Genomic DNA, 23,276 nt, shown 5'->3' with positions numbered 1-23,276 from the left:
TTAAACTTAGACATGTGTGACCCTAAAAGGTAAATCTGTATATACTAGAAGTGACTTTATTTGTGCAGTTCAACTTCCGAACTAACTTCTTTGTGCATTGCTCTTATACTGTGCTTTTGTGGGGCTTCTTCTCTGTGAAGCGCTAGGAATATGATGGTGAAATCAACACAGCACTTTCTGCAGTGCAGGAGATGGTACCCAGTGTCTCATGCATGCTAGGCAGGTGCTTTGCCACCAAACTACTCCTGCAAGCCCAGTTTCTATTGAGGGACTAAAATTCTAGTTATGACTACAGAGTCACTAAACTGAAAACTATCTGATGGCTCTGGGTAGAATGGGATGTGAAACACTCAGGCTAGATTAGTATTGAGTTTGAAATTTTACACCAACTTAAAAGAAAGCAGGTTTTAAAGGCAGGAAACATCTTCAAGTGTCTTACCTCCAGCGACTAGTCCAGATTCTCCTAACTGAATAGCTACTCCAAAGCCCCCAAGCTTGACAGGGGCTGAGTTTTCTTTTGAGGCGAGGAGAACACAGTGGGGCTGAAAAGAAAAACCAATGATTAAACTAAAGATAATGAAAAAGAATTCAATTAACATTACATTAAATAAAATACCATAGTAGTACTTTAAAAAGAACCATCGGAATTGGGTTGGCCACATGGTTCAGAAGGTAAAAGTACTTGCCACCAAGTCTGACACCTTGGGACTCACAAGGTAGAGACTCCTACAAATTGTCTTCTGACACCTCCAGCCTCCCCCAAATAAAAACCATGTGTATTTAAAACATTAAAAACCTATTATAACAGCAGTTTTCAGTAAAAAAAAAAAAAAAAAAAAAAAAGCATCTGGAGCTGGGTGGTAGCAGCATGCATACCTTTAATCCCAGCACTTGGGAGGCAGAGGCAGGCAGATCTTTGAGTTCCAGGACAGCCAGGACTACACAGAAAAAACCCATCTCAAATAATAACACATATTTTCTTGCATATAAGATGACCCCCAACTTTAACTTTTCCAGTTAAAATATAGAGTTTGCAGCCCTAGTCCGCTGCACAGGGTGTACTTTGGAAGAGGGGTAGTCCTACATGGTGAGTATATTCTAAACTATATTTTAACTGGAAAGGTTAAAGTTAAAGTTGGGGGTCATCTTATGTGAGAAAATACGGTAATTTTTAATAAAAAGGCTTTTGAATTACTTTATATGCTTGAATTCTTTGTCCTCGTCTCACTTCTGAATGCTTTCTCTAAAGACTTAGAAATTATTTGTTTCCAAGATTAAACTATCACCTACAAAGCAGGGATGTTCAGGAAATGCAGATATATTTTCCTTTTTTGGCGCAATAGTCTCTTCATTTGACTGACAGTTTTTATTTGTTTCAGCAAAAATACATGGTATACTTTTTCCTGCTACAATGTGATTTTACTTACAGTCACTATACTTGGACCTTATGGGATGCCAATGACTTTTTCTTTGTTCAGTCTCACCATTCTCTTTCTTTTATTTTTTTCTATCCCTGAGTAAGAGGAGAATCAAATGGCTATTTTGTTGTTGCTGTTTGAGACAGGGTCTTACTATGTAACTCTGGCTGTCTTGGAACTTACAGTGCAGACCAGGTTGGCCTTAAACTCCACAGAACTGCCTGCCTTTGCTTCCTAAGTGCTGGGAATAAAGGCATGGATGTTGGGTTTTAATAACTTGAATTAAGCTGTGTCCCAGGGATTTCTTGCCTGTGGACCTGCTTTCCTTCCTACATTGTGGTAACAATGGTGGTTTCTTTAGAGGACCTCATCTTTTTTCTTTCTTTCTTTCTTTTTTTTTTTAAATGTGTGAAACACATTCTTTATTAACCTGAATAAGAGAAGTATATCTAACAAATGATGAAACATTGGTGGTCAAGTCACCTTACAACTGTTGTAAACACTCTCATTCGCCCTCCTACATAATCTGTAGTAAATGACTAAGTTTTGTGTCCATATTTTAAAGGGTCTTTTAAATTTCTGGAAAAAATACTTTCAAGATTTCATGAGAGGTGGGCACTTAGATAACTAAGTTGTGGATTACAGGGCTTAGGACTGTTTCAATGTGGCTTCTGCAGTGTACTGAGCTCACTAGCTTATCTCTACACCAGGCAATGAACACTGAAACAATCTTAGAATAATAGTTTACTTGTTGGTGGTTTTTAATTGTTTTTCCCCATAATTCACCAACACTGCTCTACTCTACAAGATTGCCATCTCTCATCCTATCTTGCTGAGATAACGCGTTTTCTCATGACATGAATGAAAACAAGGAAAATTGTAATATTGCACCTGTTTTTTTAAAAGTGTTATTATCTCTAGAGTCAATAGTGGAAAGGTGATAGGACCTCATCTTTATCTGTTTCTTCTTGGAAGTTTGTTGGAGGTGGTGTCAGAAAAGAGCTTAATTGTAGTGACCTTTGTCGCTGCTCAAATACTATATTCTCTGATACGCCTAGCAGTACATTTGAATGATTCTCAAAACATGGTGTGTGTGTGTGTGTGTGTGTGTGTGTGTGTGTGTGTGTGTGTGTGTGTGTGTGTGTACATAAAAGTGCAGTGCCTGCAGAGGCTGAAGAGGGTATCTGATTCCTTGGAGCTTGAGTTACAGGAGGATGTGAGTCATCTGATCTGGGTGTTGGGAAGTGAACCCCAGTCCTCTGGAAGAGCAGGACGTTCTCTTATTTGCTGAGCTATTTCTCTAGCCCCTCTAATTACCTACTATTCACACCACATTAAAATTTTCTTGACTATCATAACAATACTTTTTAGTTGTGGTTTAGGTTAAAATAAGAGCCAAACTGTAGTACTTGGAAGGTGAAGACAGGAGGATCAGGAGTTCAAAGTCAACCCCAATTGCCTATTAACAGTAAGTCTGAGGCCATCCTGGACTCCAAAAGATCCTATCTAAAAATTAAGTAGCATCCTTGGCCCATATATTGCTGTACTGCAGAACAGATTTCCCCTTCTACTATATTCTCTTTTCCTTTCCAATTTTCATGGTATTGATTTAAAGATAATCAGTAACTTCCCCCATAAAGTCCCCTACAGTCTAGGTTTGGCTAGTGTTACCCACAGAGCTTATCACTTATTATGTTTTACAGTTTGCTGCATTTCATGGAGACTCATAGTTACACCTAGAATCTTGACCAGAATCAGCAAACTTCATCTGCTTTAATGGTTAGAGCTCATCAGTAAGAATATGCCTGGTTGCCAAGCTCTAGTGACAGGACTCAGCTGTAAGTTCGGGTGTTATGTGCCTGACCTATCATGAGATTCTCTATCAACTGTTCACTTAATGATAGGAGCAGCGTCATTTCATAGCTCCACACTTTGAGGTCCCAAAACCTTAGTGTCTGTAAGAATATTGAAGTAAAATTTACAGAGCATGAAATGTACCCATCACAATATACTACTAGAGAGTTTGGACGAAGTGCATCTGTGCAACCCAGAGCCTTTTCAGGACAGTACCACCACGCCAGAAACCCTCTTACCCACTTCCCATCCAGTCTCTGCTGCTATCCCACACTGTTCTGGGAGTTTTAGAGTAAAGGTTTTGTTTTTGTTTTTGTTTTTGGTTTTTTTTTTTTTTTTTTTTTTTTTTTTTTTTGCCAGTGTTAGGACTTTGTATACATCAAAGCAAATAAAAATGCACTGTTTCATACAAGTTTTCTTTCAATGTTTCCAAGATCCAGCCATTTTCCTGTCATCAGGAAGTTATGTTTTTATTACTGCATTTCACTCTACATGGAGAGGGACATTTTTGAGCTGTTTCCTGTTTTGTTTTTGTTTTTGTTTTCCCAAGACAGGGTTTCCCTGTGTAGCCTTGACTCTTTTAGACTCACTCTGTAGATCAGGCTGGTTTTGAACTCCCCGAGATGCACCTTCCTCTGCCACCCAAGTGCTGAGATTACAGGTGTGCACCAGTGTGCTGGGCTTTCTGTTTTTTTTTAAAAGTGTGTGTGTGTGTGTGTGTGCGCGCGCACATGCGTGGCACTCATTTGTGAGGTATATGCACATGCACGCACATGGAGGCCAGACAAAGTATCAGGTGTTATGCTCTATCACCTTATTTCTTTGAGACAAAGTTACTCACTGAACCTGGAGCTAAACTGTTTCCACTCCATTCCCTACCAGTGGGCATGGCCGGCGTTTATGAGCACTGGCATCTGAACTTGGATCAACACGCCTGCAGAACAAATACTCTTAGTCACTGAGCCATCTCTCTGCCTTTCATGTTTTCTTAATGTTTATTATGAATAAAGATGCTATGAACCGAAGTTGATATCAAACCAGAGTGGTTCGATATTTAGGCAACTTCCAAAGGTGACTCAAAAGCATTTTATATTATGAATTTATAGACTTTATTACATTTGCTATGTTTCAATCAGTTGCTGCCTTTATTTTTTTTTTTATTATTTACTTGCCCCACTTTTGGCTAATGGGAACTCCTTTAAGTCAGGTCCTCTACCCTTCCCTAGGATTACAGGAGTCTGTTAACTTCATTGCTTTCAGGCGCAAGAGGCTATCCTAAGCTTGTGTTACTCTTAGCCCAGATCTGCAACCAGTCATTTGTCTAAGCAGCCCATTTTCCTTTTAGTGGGAAAAGGTACTTAAATCTACAAGAGGCTCCCGAGCATACAGTTACTTAGTTACTATTGCTTCACTTTTCCAGTACACAGAGTTTAAAATGTGTACTTTATAGAAGGGGAAAATTTAAAACTCTTATTTAACTATAAGGTTTTGACTTCTTTGATTTAACAAGTAATTTTGGTGTCTAATAACAGTGACCTAATTATTCATTTGCTTTGTCTATACCAGTTCTCAACTTGTAGGCTACGGCTCTTTTTTTTGCGGGGGGCGGTCACAAATCAGATATTTTGCTATATCAGTATTTATATTATAAATCATAACAGTAGAAAACCTGCAATTATGAAGTAGCAATGAAATAATCTTATGATGAAGAACTGTATTGTAACATTAAGAAATACATATAGGTTTTAAAATAATAATACGTACAGCAGCAGTAGCAAGGTTATTAGCTGTACAATTTCTTCTTATATTATTTTATTCTTTTTATATTATTATTATTATTAGTTCAGTCACAGTATTATTTTACTATCAAGCAAGTAAGCTGTAAGTCCATATTGATATAAATTAATCAGGAAACAAACAGACAGGGAGAAGAGGAAATGGCTTTCTCCCCCCCCCCCCCCCGAGACAGGGTTTCTCTGTGTAGCCCTGGCTGTCTTGGGAATCACTATGTAGAACAGATTGACCTCAAATTCAGAGAGCTGCTGGCTTCTGCCTCCCAAGTAGGTGTGTGCCAACCATGCCTGGCAGAAATGCCTTTCTTCAAGTAAAATAATAAATAAATAAAATACGGTAAGAAATGTTGGAATCTGAAAAATCACCATTCAGCAGTTTTTCATTAACATACTTGATCTAGGTAGGTGTTATCAAGAATGCTAATTATCTGGGCAAAGTTTAAACAGTGACAGGAGATACCTCCCTATAGGCACCTCCTTATAGGTACTTCCCTACAGGATACTTAGTAATTACAAAAGGGAACAGTAGTATTTCAAGGGAGAATGGGACTGGGTAATAATGCATCATCTCTGATATGATGCATTGAGAAACCAGTAACACTGTCATGGTATCCATGGCAAAGAGTGCAATCAGATCTAATTCTGGAGAAAAGCTCAAGAGACATTTTAGAAAGTAGCAGGCTTATGCTCTTCAAAAATAGCTCTGGATTCAAGGGTTTTAGTGAAACTAAAGAAGCATCACAGCTAAATGTGTTCTTGTATTTTTGCTGTAAAGGATATTTTTAGGGCAAGTGATAAAAATCTGTAACAAGGGTTGTCCAATACACAATGTTATTTTTTCCATGGAAATTTCCTAATTTTGATTACTGTATTGCACAGTGTAGCTTTTTTCTAAGTCTAAAATTATGACCTCAATCCCCTCATCCTATTTTACAGGCATCTAAAATAACTTCTCCATGTGGTTTTGCTTTCACTTTGTTATATAATGAGGCTCATTTAGTTTAATTAGATTTGTATAGTTTGGTGTTTTAATTACACAAAACATGCCTGTACTCCAAACTCAAAACTGTGAAGACATCCTCCTTTCCCATTTGGATACCCTTGATCTCCTTTTGGTGTCTTATTACTCTGGTGCCCCATATTTGACCATGTCCCCTGGATGGGGAGACCTGGTGGCACTCAGAGGAAGGATAGCAGGTTACCAAGAAGAGACTTGATACCCTATGAGCATATAGAGGGGGAGGTAGTCCCCCTCAGGAACAGTCATAGGGGAGGGGAGTAAGGGGAAAATGGGAGGGAGGGAAGAATGGGAGGATACAAGGGATGGCATAACCATTGAGATGTAAATTAATAAATTAAGAATAAATTAATAAATTAAGAATAAATTAATAAAAAATTAAAAAAAACTGTGAAGACAAATAATATTCAGAGAGGTCTAGTTTTTTTTTGTCTTCTTTTTATTATCCCTCAGTATCTCCCTCCTTATTGGTAGGATATTAAAAATAAATAAAATGCACACATTTCCTGTAGTGTGTCTTGTAGAGGAGATTACTTTCTAACTGCTTGTATTTTCTTAGGAAACGAAAAGCAACTACTAAGTGAGAGAGAGGAAGGAAATGAGGTTGCTGGCAGTTTGCGAAGGTTGAAGGTGTGAACCACTATTTTTGAAGGAGTATAAACTAGGGCAGTTCCAGATTTTTTGGCTCTTGGGTCTAGATGAGTTTAGAGTGTAGACTGGTTGCAAGCTTCTGAATGCTATGGATGCTACTGGTCTGGAAGTCTCATCCCTCGAGAATAACTGGACTAAGGGCATTAGGGTTCGTATTAAGGACTGCTGGCAGTCGGGGTGGGCTTTAAGGTTTCTGCCTGCCTGTCTGAAGACAGGCCACTGTGTAGGACTGTATACTTGTACCCAGCAGTCCTCATTGCCACTGGGAAAGATCAGGCTTGGAGGAGGTGGTGAGCTGAACTTCACTAGGGTTGAGTTTCACATGAAGAGGGGATGGTGACAAACAGAAGGTTCAGATTGAACAGGACCTGGCACATATGAAGAATGAGAAGATAATACTCAAACCTGATGGTAGCCTTGCTGACTTACATCAAGGAGAAAATGTGGCTATAAAATGAGAACACTAAAGGCTAAAAACACGATTTTGAAATGGGATGGCTTAAGTGTGCTACAAAAGTACAATACTGAAATAGTATTTATATTATATTTCAGGAGAGAAAAAGAATTTTATGACTCATTTGGTCATGAAAAATCCTCCCAGAATTCTGAACGGTATCTGAATATATTTGTTTGTTGCAACAGTATTCAGAATTGCCCATAAGTGGAGATAACCTACATGCCCATTGAAAGATAATAATGAAAAGGAAATATAGCAAAATAATAGAAATAAGCAGCCTTAAAAATGAAGGAAATTATGGTACATGCTACAGCACGGATGACCCTCAAGGAGAGTAGGCTAAGTAAAACAAACCAGTCACAAAGAGTTTGTGTATCATTCTACTCAATGTCACAGAGTCATGGTTGCTAATGTTGGGACTAGGGGGAGAGAAAATTTAGTGTATAGTGGGCTATAGTTTTAATTTTGCAACATGAAAATGTTATGGTGTTCTGCTGCACGATGATATAAGTACACTTAGCACCTCTGAATGATACACTCAAAACTGGCTATGTGGTAAATTTAGTGGTATGTGTCGCTTACCACAGTAAGAAAAAAAAAATATTGCCAGACAAGTATAGTAAGCATCTTCCTTCTCAGAGGTTCTCAGGGGGAAGTAAGCGTTATAAAATATTTTGATTCTAGCCATATAAAATTATCGTCTCATGTGTTTTACTAAAGTAAAAGCTCTGGAGAATATAATGTTCAGAAGAATATTCCCAGAAATCCTTACACTGTTAGATGAAGCCCAGTGACTTAAACACTAAACAAAGTTGCAGAATGACAATTATGCTCTAAACAATAACCAAAAGAGGAAATGATGCTCAGTACAGGCCCAGCAGTCACACAGACGAATTGATGGCACTTAAATAGCGGACTAGGACCAGCATGGAAGCTGCAGAGACTCGTCATAGTTTCCTTGAAATAGGACAAAGCGTTCCAGTTTACTGGGGTGAGTTTGTTGTTATGCTGAGAACAGCACTACAAATTCTACCTAATCCCTAAATTGTTAAAGTGTTTCAGGAAATAAATCCAGGGTCTTTAAAGAAGGCATAGAATGATACTAAAATAATGTAGAGACCAAATAAACCCTCAGCAAAATGAAGAGTAAAAAAGCTATCAGCAATGTTAGTATCATTCAGGGCGGAAAGACTATTTCATGATAGTAGCAACTTCTAAAATGAACCCAGAAGGAAGCAGCAATTCAGGGGTTATACTCTAAAATCCATAAGGCATATCACTCATCATTTCTGAGGAAAGGCGAAATCTACTCATTTCTGCTTGTATTTTGTAGTTTGTTGGCATTTTAGATGACTGAAGCACTCCTTAGGTTAAGCTAGAAGGGACTCATATAGAAAATACGATTTCCTCAAGTTCGTTTTTGAAGCTAAGAGTGGGGTCTTTTCTTAGCTTCAAAAGGAGTCCAAAGGCTGTCACACTGAAAAAGAAAGAAAAGGGGAAAAACAACTGTACCACATGTGAATATAAAAAAGAAGAGAACGCTAGCCAATTGCACCACCACCGGATGGAAGAGCCCAGATGACACAACCTGGACTAGGGAGTTTGAGTTTACTCCTTTTACTTCAGGAAAGCCTCAACTGTAAGTATTCTCTGATTTTTTAAAAAGCCACATGCACGAGCCTTTGTTTTAGTTAAAACTTGATTAACTGAATGTTCAAAGTGACGCTCGATATATACTGGCAATGCTATTGTGCTATCAGCAAATCTTTGCTTTTTAGAGCCACTGGGTAAACTGCTTTTCAAACAAGGCTCTGGTTTTTTGGATAGAATATGTAATAACAACAATCACACTGTTTATATAACATTGTGTATACTGTCTTAATGATTTTTGGCTGCACTTGAATTGATTTTAAGTTATTTTCATTGTAAATTTAACGGTAACATACTACAAACTATCTGTGATCTCTTGACCACTAAGCCATATTGTCTCTTCATCTTAAATATTGTTTATTATATTATTACTATCTCACAGCATAGAGCAATTAAAATTTAAGTTTTGTATTTTGGAACTAAATAAAGGGAATATTGAAGAAAAAGAAACCACAATGTACTTTTAAAAAATTAATTCAGACAACTAAAATTAAAAGTAGACAGCTAAGTTTATGACAAAAATATACTATTAACGTCGTTATTTCCAAAGTAACATGCTTTCAATTGTTCTGTATGCAGCGGTTACTGTGACTTCAGAAGTATGGCCTGAATAGATTCAGTCATTGTTATCAGTCCATTATCAAATAGATATGTATTTCAACATGTGATACTGATAGAATTGACAAACAAATTGCATTTTAAAAGCTATCTTCTTGGCTGAAGCCACTGAAGAAAAACTGGGAGAGGTAGGATGGTGGCACTGGGGGGTACGAGTGCTCCCACAGGGTTGCAAACATAGGATTAGAATTTGCCGAGTAACAAAAACACTATCTGCTATTAGAAAATAAATGTGACTACTGTATTACTTATTTCTCATCTTCACTGGTAAATTCTTTTTTTGTTTGTTTGTTTTTTTTTTTTTCAAGACAGGGTTTCTCTGTGTACCCTTGGCTGTCCTGGACGTGCTTTGTAGACCAGGCTGGCCTCGAACTCAGAGAGATCCGCCTGCCTCTGCCTCCAGAGTGCTGGGATTAAAGGTGTGTGCCATTGCGCCCAGCTCACTGGCAAATTCTTAACACATAAAACAAGTGGCTTTTGAAACATGAATAAGTAGCCTTAAGAATAACTAGTAAAAGCTGGGCATGGTGGCGCACACCTTTAATCCCAGCACTCAGGTGGCAGAGGAAGGTGGATTTATGAGTTCGAAGCTAGCCAGGTCTACAGAGTTAGTTCCAGGACAGGCAGGGCTACACAGAGAAACTCTTTGTCTTGAACCCAACCCCCTCCCAAATTAATAATGATGATGATAAGTGAATGATACCAAACACACCAGCTGACTTTTTTACTTTCTTGCTTTTGCAGCATTGGAGATTGAACTCCAAGGGCTTTGTGTGCACTTGCTCGACAACTGCTCTACCATTCAGATATGCTCCTGGCCCTTTTTAAACTTGTGCCTTTGAGGCAGGACCTCACTAAGTTAGACAGCGTCACTGTGAACTTGTGATTTTCCTGCCCTAGACTCCCAAGATCAAAAGACTGATTCGTGTTTTTTTCCCAACTACTGCTGACTGCTTAACTTTACTTGTACATTCCTTGTCCATTTACTTGTACTGAGTTAATGGTCTCAGGATACGTTCTCCATGCTGATATATTCCTAGAAACATCCTGATTATTGCTCTTTGGCCTAGAAATAAGTCCAGAAATTCTGATCAGTGACTTGATTCTGTGAAGTCGATTTATTTGCATACTCTTACAGACCTAGAAGATGGAAAGATCAATAACTCTTCCAAAGGAACAAAGCTAGATGGTAAATCTCTTCCTAAAACAACTAAGGTAGACAGTGGTGAAGGAATCATATTAAATTAGCATTGGCTGACAGAATTCAACATTAATAAGGAAACGGTGATCAGTTACGATAGGAGTGAAGTTTACTGAGGAGGTTCAGGGGCTTTCCAGAGTCAGAGCTCAGTCCTAACTTGGGCACTGGCACTTAAGAGCTTTGAGGCCACGGGTAAAGACCCTACCTATGGTTCTTTCCTTACCTCACATGCTATCATAAAGACTATATAAAAGCAATTAAATCATGTGTTCAAACAGCATCTGGATCACGGCAAGTACAAAATAATGATTAGTTAATTGTTGGGCCATTTAGCGCAAGTGCTCTATCTTGACTCCACGTTGGATACTTCCCAGGAACTTTTAAAAGAAACCAGTGTACCAAGTCCATTCCAAAACAACTGTATCAGGATATCTGGGAAGAAGCCAGACACTGGTATCTGTAAGCCTTAAAGGGGATGCTCATCCATAGACTTAAGTGCCCCTGACAGTCCCTCCTATAGAGTGCTGTAACTATGAATCTCTGGTGCGAAGTCTCTTAGTGTCTTCTGAGCTAGACGGCTTGCTTCTGCAAAAGCATTTCCTCACAAGCGTTAATACCTGTCTCTGCCCTTTCCAGCACTGGTCCTTGCTTTGCCCCCTGTACACGTGAATAAGAATTTTCATTCAAGACACTACAGATTTATGAATTAAACCAAGGATGGGGTTAGTTTTGCTGTGGCTGTATTACAGTGCTGAGACAGCGCAGGGACTGTGTTTCTGTGAATGCAGACAAAACTTCCAGTACTTGTACTTTTAATTCTTTACATCTCTTTCTCCCAAACTCCCGCTTTTGTTCGGTAGTATTTATTGACTTAAGCACCTGGCAACAAAATAGACTTGGTTCTTAATCCTATGGGGGTTTAAAGTACACTTACAGATGCCTATTCCAAGTCATGTAAGGTTCCTGAGCTGTCAGTCATATCCCTTGAGGTTCACCTATGGCTAGGATGTTTCCATCTGAGCCTCCGCGGGGCTTCCTGTGTAACCACACAGTACAGCTTTCTCTCCCTCTTACCGGCAAGGAAGGCACTGCATTATCAGCAGCCTGCTAGCCTTCCTAAATAGTCTCTTCCTTTTAAGATGGTAGATCACAAGAAACATGCCTGGATGTTCCTACAAATATTGTGAAATCCGTCTTCCTGTGTCAGAGACCCAGGACAGTCAAGCCTCAGCTCTTCCTTCATTCCTTCCTCCCTTCCTCCCAGTCCCCTTCTCTTTTTCTCCTTCCATGGTCCTAAATTGTGGAGACAGTTCTCAAGATGGCTTTACAGAACTTCCTCCTCACCAGCCACTTCCTCTTCTTTGAAACCAACTCCTCCACTCTGTCAAAATTTAAAGCTGAATGCTACTTTCTATTAAAAGCCAGTATGTGACCAAAATACATGAATTGAGAAGATGTATGTATGTATGCTTTCTGAGACAGCGTCTCTCTGTGTAGCCCTGGCTGTCCTGGACTTGCTTTGTAGACTAGGCTGGCCTCGAACTCACAGAGATCTGCCTGCCTCTGCCTCCCAAGCGCTGGGATTAAAGGCATGTGCCACCACGCCCAACTGCAAAATATAGTTTTAAAAGAGGCTATATTCATCCAAATATTTCTCTCTTTATAACACTGAATCAAGAAACTACTTATGCAAAGACAAATGTTATGTTTATTCTCGTATACAGAGTCTAGATAAAAAAAAATAGTATGTAGAACACATAAAAGCAAAAGGAGACGGCTAATGTGGGAGAGGATGGATCTAAAGGAGAGGGAACTAGGGGGAATAATGAGGGTGGAAAAAAAACGACTGCATGTTTTCTTCCATGTAGATTACAGAGTTAAATATCTGTTTGTCTATATACCCATCCATCCATATGACACTAAAGCAGAGAAGTACTATTTGGGGGAGGGAAGCAGATAGATGGGCAGGGAAGAGTGGTGGGGGTGAATATGAGCAAAATGTAATGACACACATATATAAATTGTCGTATTTAGTTGAATTCATGTTGTATACTAACTAAAACTGATTAATTTAAAAAGTAAGCAAAATTGCCAAATTAATTATTATGGTGAAATATGACTCAGGGTTAGAATATTGGCCTAGTATGAGTAAGGCTCTGGGTTCAATCCTCAGTACCATAAAATAGTGACAACTAGAAAAAAATAATTATCATAATTAAGATCTTCTCTTTATAGCTGCGTGGTGATGACACATACCTTTAATCCCAGCACCCAGGAGGCAGAGGCAGAGGTACGTGGATCTCTGTGAGTTCGAGGACAACCTGGTCTAGGATGAGTTCCAACATAGCCAGAGCTACACAGAAAAAACCCTGTCTTAAAAAAAAAGAAAGTAAAAAAGAAAAATCTTTGTTTTTCATTACCGCATTTAGGGTTTGAACGCACACTCCCATAAAAATGCTTTCTGAAAGCAGGGTCTCTCTCTTAGTATCGTTAATATTGTTCCCAATAGCCAATCAGTACTTATGTGAATTGTAATGTTTAAGATTGATCGTTAGGTACCTAGTTTTTCAAAGCTAGTTTTTTTTTTTTTTTTTTTTTTTTTTTTTTTAAGTGCTGGGAACCGAACCAGGACTGCACACATTCTAGACAAGTGTTTATCACTGAACCTCAAGACCCAGGCCAAAAGCAAACTATTTTGAACACTTACGTATCAGGGTTAATTAAGTGTTTCACATAAAAGCCTTGCAGTTTTACAAATGAGAAATGAGGCTTAGAAAAGATCATTTGTCCTTGATTACGAAGTTAGGCATAATTTTGAAAGTTCTGCTTTGAACAAAGTATTTAATTTTCATTACACTTGTTTGTTTGTGACAAGCAAGTGCCACCACATACACCTGGAACTCAGAGAACAACTTGTGGACTCAGTTCCCTCCTTCTATCACGTAGATGCTGGGGGATCAGTTGCAGGTACTTCAACTTGATAGAACACACCTTTACCCCACTGAGCCATCTCATCTGCCCTCTGCTATAAACTTTTTTTCATAAAGGTCATACAGAGAAACAGGACAGTTACTGTAAGAAAGGAATGTGAGGATGTCTGATTGAATAGGTCCCAACAATCAAATGCCTGCGAATTGTTCAATCAAATGCCTGCGAATTGTTCAATCAAATGCCTGCGAATTGTTCAATCAAATGCCTGCGAATTGTTCAATAGCAAGTAGGACTGGGAACAAGGAGAACTGACATACTTAGAAGGTTCTGGTGACAAATCTCAAATGATATAACCTCTCATAATCTTAGATTCCAAGTGTCATTTCCCATCTATAATGTCACTCTATGCATCTAGGCTGGGAGTGGTTTATTGGATGCTATCTGATCTGGTTTTATTTGACCACTATGTTCTCCTGTGAAGTGCTACATGAGTCTCTGAAAAGAGGCAGGTGCCAGCCTTGGTCTGTTTTGGAACTGCATATTCCTATAGATAAGTGATTTTAATACTCCTATCTTGGTCTTAGGTGAAGGAAGAACTTTAGGATCCTCTTTTCTCTTCTCACTGTGGAAGGAGAAATCACTACAGCTTATCCAATATACACAATGTGGCAACATATATCAAAATGAATGAATGCCAGCTATGAAGGGGAAGGGCGGAGCAGGAAGCATTCCGGAAACAGGGCAGGATCAGCAGGAGACCCAGCTCACTGAGGGTGATAAGCACCTTTAGGGGAAAATGATATTCATCCTTGAAAAATACGAGCTTTTGTTTTACTATCTCTATTCCCATAATGACATCTCTAAGCAAAGATACTCTCACATGGTTCAATTATTTAATATAATATATGAGATGAACTCTGTACCACAGCAACAGAAAAGGTTGGAGAGATCCTACTGTATTTACTGCTGTTTTGTGATACAATAATGCTACTACATACATTGTGTAGAATAGCCAAATGGTTCCAAATAGGATAAGGTCTGAAATAAAAGCCTTACTTATGCTTTGTGTCAAAGTAGTTATTATCACAGCAACTGACTCAATGTTTGGCATTCTATTGTAGGACAATCTGAAGACATAAAGAAATACACACAAAAAAGCATGCCATTTAGCACTCTGTCCTGATAGCTACAGAAGACACCGAGAAGCCGCACTGTAACAATGACGACTACTTCAGGTGACAGCTGGCCTTGCTCCTCCAATGGAATGCACTTTAAAAGTAATTACAGTGACCAAGCTTCACAAAATTTTTCAGGAGTGCTGAATGTCACTAGCTGTCCAATGGATGAAAAATTACTGTCTACTGTGTTAACAACCTTCTACTCTGTTATATTCATCGTGGGACTAGTTGGAAACATCATCGCCCTCTACGTATTTCTGGGCATCCACCGCAAAAGAAATTCCATTCAAATTTATCTACTTAATGTGGCCATTGCAGACCTTCTACTCATCTTCTGCCTCCCTTTCCGCATAATGTATCACATCAACCAAAATACGTGGACACTAGGTGTGATTCTTTGCAAGGTTGTGGGGACACTATTTTACATGAACATGTACATTAGCATTATTTTGCTTGGGTTTATCAGTTTGGATCGCTATGTAAAAATTAATCGGTCTATACACCAAAGAAGAGCAATAACTACCAGGCAAAGTATTTATGTTTGCTGTATAGTATGGGCCATTGCTCTTGCTGGATTTTTAACTATGATCATTTTGACGCTGAAGAAGGGAGGGCACAATTCCACAATGTGTTTCCATTACAGAGATAGGCATAATGCAAAGGGAGAAGCAATTTTTAACTTTGTTCTCGTGGTAATGTTCTGGCTAATTTTCCTACTGATAATCCTCTCATATATTAAGATTGGCAAAAATCTACTGAGAATTTCTAAAAGGAGGTCAAAATTTCCTAATTCTGGCAAATACGCTACAACCGCCCGGAACTCCTTTATTGTACTGATCATTTTTACTATATGTTTTGTGCCTTATCATGCCTTTCGATTCATCTACATTTCTTCACAGCTAAATGTGTCTTCTTGCCACTGGAAGGAAATCATTCACAAAACCAATGAGATCATGCTGGTTCTCTCTTCTTTCAACAGCTGCTTAGATCCAGTCATGTATTTCCTGATGTCCAGTAATATTCGCAAAATCATGTGTCAACTTCTTTTTAGAAGATTTCAAAGTGAAACAAGCAGAAGTGAAAGCACTTCAGAATTTAAGCCAGGATATTCCCTGCATGATCTATCTGTGACAGCCAAAATACAGTACAGTCCTCAGGGTAATTGAGGCAAATGTGCTGAAATGAATGACATAAGCCAGCCTCTTCATTCTTTGAGATTGGTAAAATTATGGGACAAAGCCCTAGCATGTCACAAACACATGTTTTTTTTTTTTGTGAGACAGGGTTTTTCTGTGTTAGCCCTGGCTGTCCTGGATTTGCATTGTAGACCAAGCTGGTCTCGAACTCACATCGATGCGCCTGCCTCTGCCTCCCAAGGGCTGGGATTAAAGGTGTGTGCCACCACGCCCAGCTGTCCAGACCCAGATCTTTAGCAGTCATCTTTCACTTGTTATTGTAAAATACTTCAAGGCAAAGAAAAGCTTGCAGCAATCTCTAGATTTTAGAATGATACATAGAATCTTCTCAGAATACATTTTTCAAAAATACACGGTTAGGTTAACACTTTTAACAATGGTCATAAAGTTAAGTGACATCCATGGATTTAAGAACAAAATGAAGTGTCATTGTTTTTCAAGTCACTAAAGAGTTACTGAAGTTGGGCACTTGATACTAATTTTAAATATGTTTAAAACTAAATCAATTTGGGAACTGAGCTGAAACGTCAAAAACATGTGTGTTATGTTAAGAGTTTATATCACTTGCTGCTGTATTCGTTTATGCCTACATTTCTGCTAACAGATGAAATAATCAAATTCTAATAAAAGTGAGATTACCGACTATCATTGCTTAGATTAAAAATGGGAAGAATTTAAATACTAAATAATCGGCTGTAAAAAAAAAAAAAGGAAAGAAAAAAAAATAGTAATAGTCAAACTAAGAATATGATAGCCTGGCTCAGGGACTGACTTAGGGCAGATACATAAATGATTCATTCACCTCCCATTCTGACAGAGTGAGGCACAGGATGTACATGTGATGAATATGACCCAGCAGGTCCACTGCTTACAGTCATTCTTAAAATGCCAGTTAGGCCACTGGCTGGGAAGTCAATGTCAGAAAGCATTAGCTATTTCGAATGCAGTTAGGAATTATACTGGTTTAAGTCAAGTGGCAGTAGCAGGTTCTCCTCTAAAACCCATGCTCTCCCTAGTACTGACGAACTGGCTAGGCTTACAGTACAAGGCATGATTCCACTCTCCACCCCCCTCCCCACGCTTTAAGGACAATTTGAAAGCTGTTGCTTACTACCCAAATATAAGTGTCACTATTGAACGTTTAGAGATACCTTGCCATGCTGGTCATTATTGTGGCTAATAGGTGCCATAGCTAGGTAGGATTATTGGTTGCATCTCTCTCATGGCAGCTTGTAAAGTACTTTCCAGAACTATGAAAGCTAGTCTTCAAGGAGAAAGCTTTCAAGTCAATCCAGTGGCATCCTAAATACTCCTTATATTTACAGATAAGTGGTTCCTGCCCCTCAAAGAAGCTTCTTTTGCAGTAGACAGTGACCATCACCAAAAGCATCATCTTGTCAAAATGGGAACAACATTGATCATGGGCTGCCCAGTCCAAACTGATACGTCCACAACACAAGCCATATACCTAAGGCTCAGGGAACACTGTGGAAGAGGAAAGGAAAAATATTTTAAGAACGAAAAGATCAGGATATCTGGGGCATGATAGTGTCTTCTGGATAGGACACAGAAGCTATACCTAAGAAATCTCAACAATATGGCTGCTTACGCAAGACTCGAACGATGACACCACCAGTTGACTTGCCAATGTGGATGACGGAAACGTCATAGGCCAAACCCCCAGATGAAGAAGTACAGACAACCAATGATTGCCAAGAGAGGGTACACCCTTGGGCACGTAGTTCTGGGCTCTATAAGAAAATGAGCTGAGCAAACCAGTAAGCAGTGCCCCTCCATGACCTCTGCTTTCGCTCCTGTCTCCAGGTTCCTGCCCCTGACTTCCTCCAGTGATGAACAGTGAGTGATGTGGCAGATCAGAAGCCAAATAAAACCGCTCCTCCCCTAGTTGCTTTTGGTCATAGTGTTTCATCACAATAATGATGACTGTAACTAAGACAGAGGGTAAGAGCTGTAACCTAAGCACCTGGCGGAGGAGGTGCAGAGCCAGGCTGATCCTGAGAGCTTGGTGGCCTGGCAGATAGAGAAAGTAGGGCACCTGATGTCCTCCTGTGGCCTCTACATAGGAGTGCCCATGCCAGAACACATGTACATGCACAACCATACACAACACACAGAGACACACACAGACATGCATGCATGCATGCCAACATACAAACTACACCATCATCAGTTACTACAATTTTAAGAATTAATAAAATAAAATGCCTATAGTTCTACAAACGATCTCATTATTTATATTAAATGAGCATGATCTCTTCAAAACATTTTTACGTTTTCCGAATTAACTTATGCTATTTGCAATGAAGTAAAATTTGATTATAGTGTATCCATCTGTAATATAATGACTTTTTACTGATAAAAATTTCATTTATAAGCATTTCTTAAATTAAAATGAATCTTGAGAATAGTTCTAGAGTTTTAAAACTATGCTATTGACTCACTAAATGTAGGGATATTTATTACTATAATCTCTTACTGAGTACATGCATGCTCATAGGAAAGACTGCCCTCCATCTGCCAACACAAGGCTTAGTTCTAGACACATACAGAAAAAGGAAGCCCGGAAGTATATGTATATCTTCACCTTGCAAAAGATCTGCAGACAGAACAAGCGCCTAAAGACTATCTCCCATGTACGATGCCATAAAAGGACAACATGAATTGCCTGGCTCCCTGAGGGACACCTCAGTGCTAAGCACTGCTGCTGGTTTTGGGAAGGTATTCTGCACAGAGCCAGGTTAGATGGTGTCTGTTTCTTCCGTCTTAGAAAAAGACAGTTTTACATAAGCCTTGGTTTTTAATTAAAAATGGATTAAGCCTGCTTATACAAAAATAGAATTAATAAGATCACAGCAATTTCCACCAAAGGCTACTGAAAGTTACCCATAAAACACAATGAAGAAAAATTTCAAGAGACAATATGAATGCTACAGAATTTTTTCAGGGATCTAAAGTACATATTGAGCAAAGATAAATTTAAAATCTGAAAGTTAAAATCCCCAAAATTGGACATGTTTGAGATGCTTAGATAGTGGAATTTTAGGGTAGGAATGTTCATTCCGTAAACTCTGTGCAGATATTCCAGATCTGAAACCCCTATGGCCTACACATCTCAGATAAGGGCTACTTAATCTGATTATGGGACCTTACTGCACTGCCATTAAATGTGTTCTTGTCCTTCAATAAGAAAAAAACGAGGGAGGAGAAGCAGAGAGATACACATCCAAAACACCCCTTGATGACATGAGGGAAGTGGATGGCATGTGGATGGCTCTCAGAAGAGGCAGGGTCGAATCGGAGGGAGACCTACAGGGCTGTTAGTGATACTATGCATGTTTTTGAAGAGCTTCCAAGGTGACTCTCGCACATCCCGCTCTGAGAGAGATAAACACCATAAACACCGTAAATAGAGAAACCATCACAAAAAGCTTCAAGAAGGAAGACATGGCTTAATAAATAGTCCTGTGCGAATTTAAAATAAAAAGGCAATTTACAGCCTCACTTTGTATCACACTTAAAGCAATTATAAATGGAATTAAAAGTTAGTTGCAAATAAAGAGGCAATAAACATTAAAAAACAGATGACGGAATCATCTGTGGATGGGAAATGCCTTTCCATTTATGCGACAATAGCAATCCCTACAGATAAATGTCCATGTCATGCTTAGTTGAGTGGCTGATGCAGTGCCTTAGCTCAGTCTGCGTTTGCACATGAAGACTTGGTGAGCAGGTTGGGTGGTAGGAACAACAGTTACAGATCTGGAAAGGAGGTAGGAGGTTTGTCCTAAATATCACTTTGTCTCTTATTTTCTTCACCTTTACAAGCAACAGAATGGGAGCCAAAGTAAAAATGTGTTTATATGCTTTTCATTCATTATATGCTTTGCAGGCACCACGTCACTCTATTGTGCGTAAGCAGCAGCTGTATTTACCTGAGGGAATGCAAACTGATAAGCTCCCAGTCCACAGACTCTGTCTCTGCTAAGACAATGGTTTTCTTCTCTTTTCAGTCTACCTGAGCACAAAGGCAATTGCCAAGATGTCTTTTGCGTGTGCACACATGCACATGCATGCATGTGTGCAGGTGCACACTGGAAGCCAGAGGTCAGCATGAGATGTTGTCCTCAATCACTTTCCGCCTTATTTTTGAGACAAGGTCACTCACTGAACCTGGAGCTCTGGTCAGGCTAAACTGGCTGGTCAACAAGCCCTAGAGAGTCTCTTGTCCCTGCCTCCCTAGCTCTGGAACAGTAAGTGTGTACTTCCATGCCTAATGTTTTTATGTGGGTGCTGGGGATTGAACTTGGGTCTCAATATTTACGTGGCAAGATTCCAAGATAATATTTACTAAAAACAAACAAACAAACAACCCCAAAACTTTAAAGTACTATTAACATGAATTTAGGGCAAAAAACTTTTGCTTATCATTTATCAAAATTGTATGATGCCAGAACCCCCAAACTGTCAAGACTGGCTTTCCGGCTGTCACACATTTATATATCTTGCAAGCTCTACCTGAATCTTGAAAGCTAATTCAGAGCAAACCTACACAGGTGAAACAGATTTTAATTTTAATTACTATATTTTACCTAAATTAATTTTGTTTCAAGTCCATAAAAACACATAAATAACCAATATAAGATGAGTTCTGGCAAAGTTCTTCAGTTACAGTTCAGATACTTATGTCTCTTTTAGCTTTAGTCACCCAGGAAAATCACTTCAGGAGCAACAGTTAGCCATTAGTTACCTTATTTGGCAATTTCACATATATGTTTACATGTATATATGTGTTTATTTATTTTTAACTATTTTTGTTTTCTTGAAACAGGACAGTGCTATGTAGTAGAGGCTGGCCTTGAACTTGTGATTTTACTGTTTAGGCATTCTGGGATTTTACAGATGTGCATTATTATACTTGGCTAAGGTTTTTTTTTTTTTTTATTAAGAAAAACTCAAAAACGTATTTTTAAAGGGGAGTGGAAAACAATCCACACTACAATAGACAGTTAGGTACCCATGACTCAAATTAAACAGATGTTAATTTTTTGGTCTTAAAGGTTGTCTCACTGGGCATGGTGGTGTATGCCTGTACTTCCAGCTCTTCAGGTGATTGAGGCAAGAGAATTGCAAATTCAAGGCCACCTTGGGCTACACAATGAGTTCAGGGCCAACTGGGGCAACACGGTGATACCTCGTCTAAATGTTGAAAGTGGCAATAATACATTAATAATTCTCTAATACTCATCCACACACACGAGTCAAAGTTTGCTATACTAACGCTTACCTTGCAGCATTCTCCAAAGCCTATTTTCTGGAGTTAATATGCATCTTTTCAACGCATATGTTTGTACTTGGGTTTTTTTCCCCTTTTGGTTTTTCGAGACAGGGTTTCTCTGTGTTAGCCTTGGCTGTCCTGGACTCGCTTTGTAGACCAGGCTGGCCTCGAACTCACAGCGATCCGCCTGCCTCTGCCTCCTGTGTGCTGGGATTAAAGGCGTGCGCCACCACACCCAGCATATTTGTGCTTTTAAAACACATATGTGTGTAACAAGATACACTTTTAAAAACTTCACATGTGGTGTAACTACTATTTTATCATTTTATAGCTTTCCCCCACTAAGGTTATGCTTATCTTTACTTCTTTTCATAGATGAAGTGTTACAGTATACAACTCAATACCAGTTCATTTCTCCATTTCCCCTATCAACAAGCACTTAGGTAGTCTCCAGGTTTGTTAGCAGGAGCCATGGTGAGCAGCAGTCTTCTGCTCACCCAGGGTCCTTACATGGAAGTTCCTTAGAGTTGACACCTACCTACAAGCAACAAATACCTAGCTGTAAGACTATGCAGGTCTTCAACATGTCCTGGTTCTGATAATTTATTTTCCAAAGCAATTTTCCTATTTCTAGACCCAACCTCACAATTAGGCAGAAATAACCTCCTAGCTGTACACATCCTTGCTAACACTTGGTTTCATTGTCAATCAGATAGGTATAAGATGATATCTCCTTGTGGCTTCAGTGTGCACTTTCTTGATCACTAGGGCAATGGAGCATCACCTCCTATAATGGTTCCTGCATGTAGATTTTTCTTCTTGGGCGAATGGTCTGTTCATAGCTGGACCTCCCCCTCCTTCTTCAGTTGCTTAACTTTTTTTTGTTGAAAATTGTTGTATATATTCTGGACCTTAATCCTTTCTTGTTTAAATGGGTCACAAATTACTTCCACTTGTATGTGCTTATATTTAGTCCAATGGCTTCTTCTGCCGGTCAACAGTAGCAAGGAAAAAAACCTTATTAATAAATCTGGGTAATAAGACTCCTATTAATTGGAGATATGGAGCCTGAACTCGCCATCTCCTGTAACCAGGCAACGCACTTCCAGTGGAGGGACTGGGACACCAACCCAGCCACAAAACCTTCGACCTACAATTTGTCTTGCCTACAAGATGTGCTGGGGGTAAAGGTAACACAGAATTATGGGAGTGGGCAATTAATGACTGGTTGGTTCAGCTTGAGACCCATGCCATGAGAGGGAGCCCATACTGCTTAGCAGCCAGAACCCAGAGACCGGATACCCCAGAGACCTAGGATAGAACCAAACATGACTGGAAAAGAAGTCAATGAAATGATTTCTAATGATATTCTGTTATACTCAGAGACTGGTACCTAGCACAGTTGTCATCAGGGAAGCTTCACCTAGCAACTGATGGAAACAGATGCACAGACCCACAGCCAAACTGTGGTAGAACTTGGAGAATCTTGCAGAAGATGGGATGGATGGATTGTAGGAGCCAGAGGAGTCAAGGACATCACAAAAACACCCACAAAATCAACTAACCTGGGCTCATAGACGCTAGTAGAGACTGAACTGCAAACCAGGGAGCCTGCATGGGACTGACCTAGGCCTTCTGCATAAATGTTACAGTTGTGTAGCTTGGTCTTCTTTAGGACTGCTAACAGTGGGAACAGAAGCTGTCTTTGCCTCTTTTGTCTGCCCTTTGGGATGCTTTCCTTCTACTGGGTTGTCTTGTCTAGCCTTAACAGGAGACGAAGTACCTAGTTTTATTGCAACTTGATATGCCATGGCTGGTTGATTTCCATGGTGGGCCTGCCCTTTTCTGAGGAGAAACGGAGGAGTGGATAGGGGTGGTGGTGGTGGTGGAACTGGGAGGAGAAGAAGGGGGCAGAAACCACAGTCAGGATATAAATAAGTAAATAATAAAATAAATCTAGCTAGTCACTAGTCTTTTACTATACATTCCTCAAGTACTCCAAAATTCATAGACGA

General features: G+C 39.3%; 2 protein-coding genes and 1 long non-coding RNA gene across 7 annotated transcripts in view; 2 read left to right on the top strand and 1 right to left on the bottom strand.

The window, feature by feature from the left end:
• Positions 1–23,276, bottom strand: part of Cask (calcium/calmodulin dependent serine protein kinase) — a 337,437-nt gene that overhangs the window by 106,382 nt on the left and 207,779 nt on the right. For all 5 annotated transcript variants that reach the window (XM_051141460.1, XM_051141461.1, XM_051141462.1 and 2 more), the window contains exon 6: positions 440–542. In XM_051141460.1, coding sequence (XP_050997417.1) covers positions 440–542 — 103 coding nt within the window. The remainder of the gene's footprint in view (positions 1–439; positions 543–23,276) is intronic.
• LOC127184975 (uncharacterized) lies at positions 8,098–9,653 on the top strand. Its single transcript, XR_007830173.1, has 3 exons — positions 8,098–8,182; positions 8,641–8,830; positions 9,421–9,653. It is a non-coding gene; the product is annotated as an uncharacterized LOC127184975 (long non-coding RNA).
• On the top strand, positions 14,743–16,022 carry Gpr34 (G protein-coupled receptor 34). The gene has a single exon (XM_051141458.1). The coding sequence runs from the start codon at positions 14,811–14,813 to the stop codon at positions 15,933–15,935; it is 1,125 nt and encodes a 374-aa protein (XP_050997415.1). The 5' UTR covers positions 14,743–14,810; the 3' UTR covers positions 15,936–16,022.

This window comes from Acomys russatus, chromosome X (genome assembly GCF_903995435.1).
Source record: "Acomys russatus chromosome X, mAcoRus1.1, whole genome shotgun sequence".
In the NCBI taxonomy this organism is placed as follows: Eukaryota; Metazoa; Chordata; class Mammalia; order Rodentia; family Muridae; genus Acomys; species Acomys russatus.
This window is presented reverse-complemented; position numbering and strand designations above follow the sequence as displayed.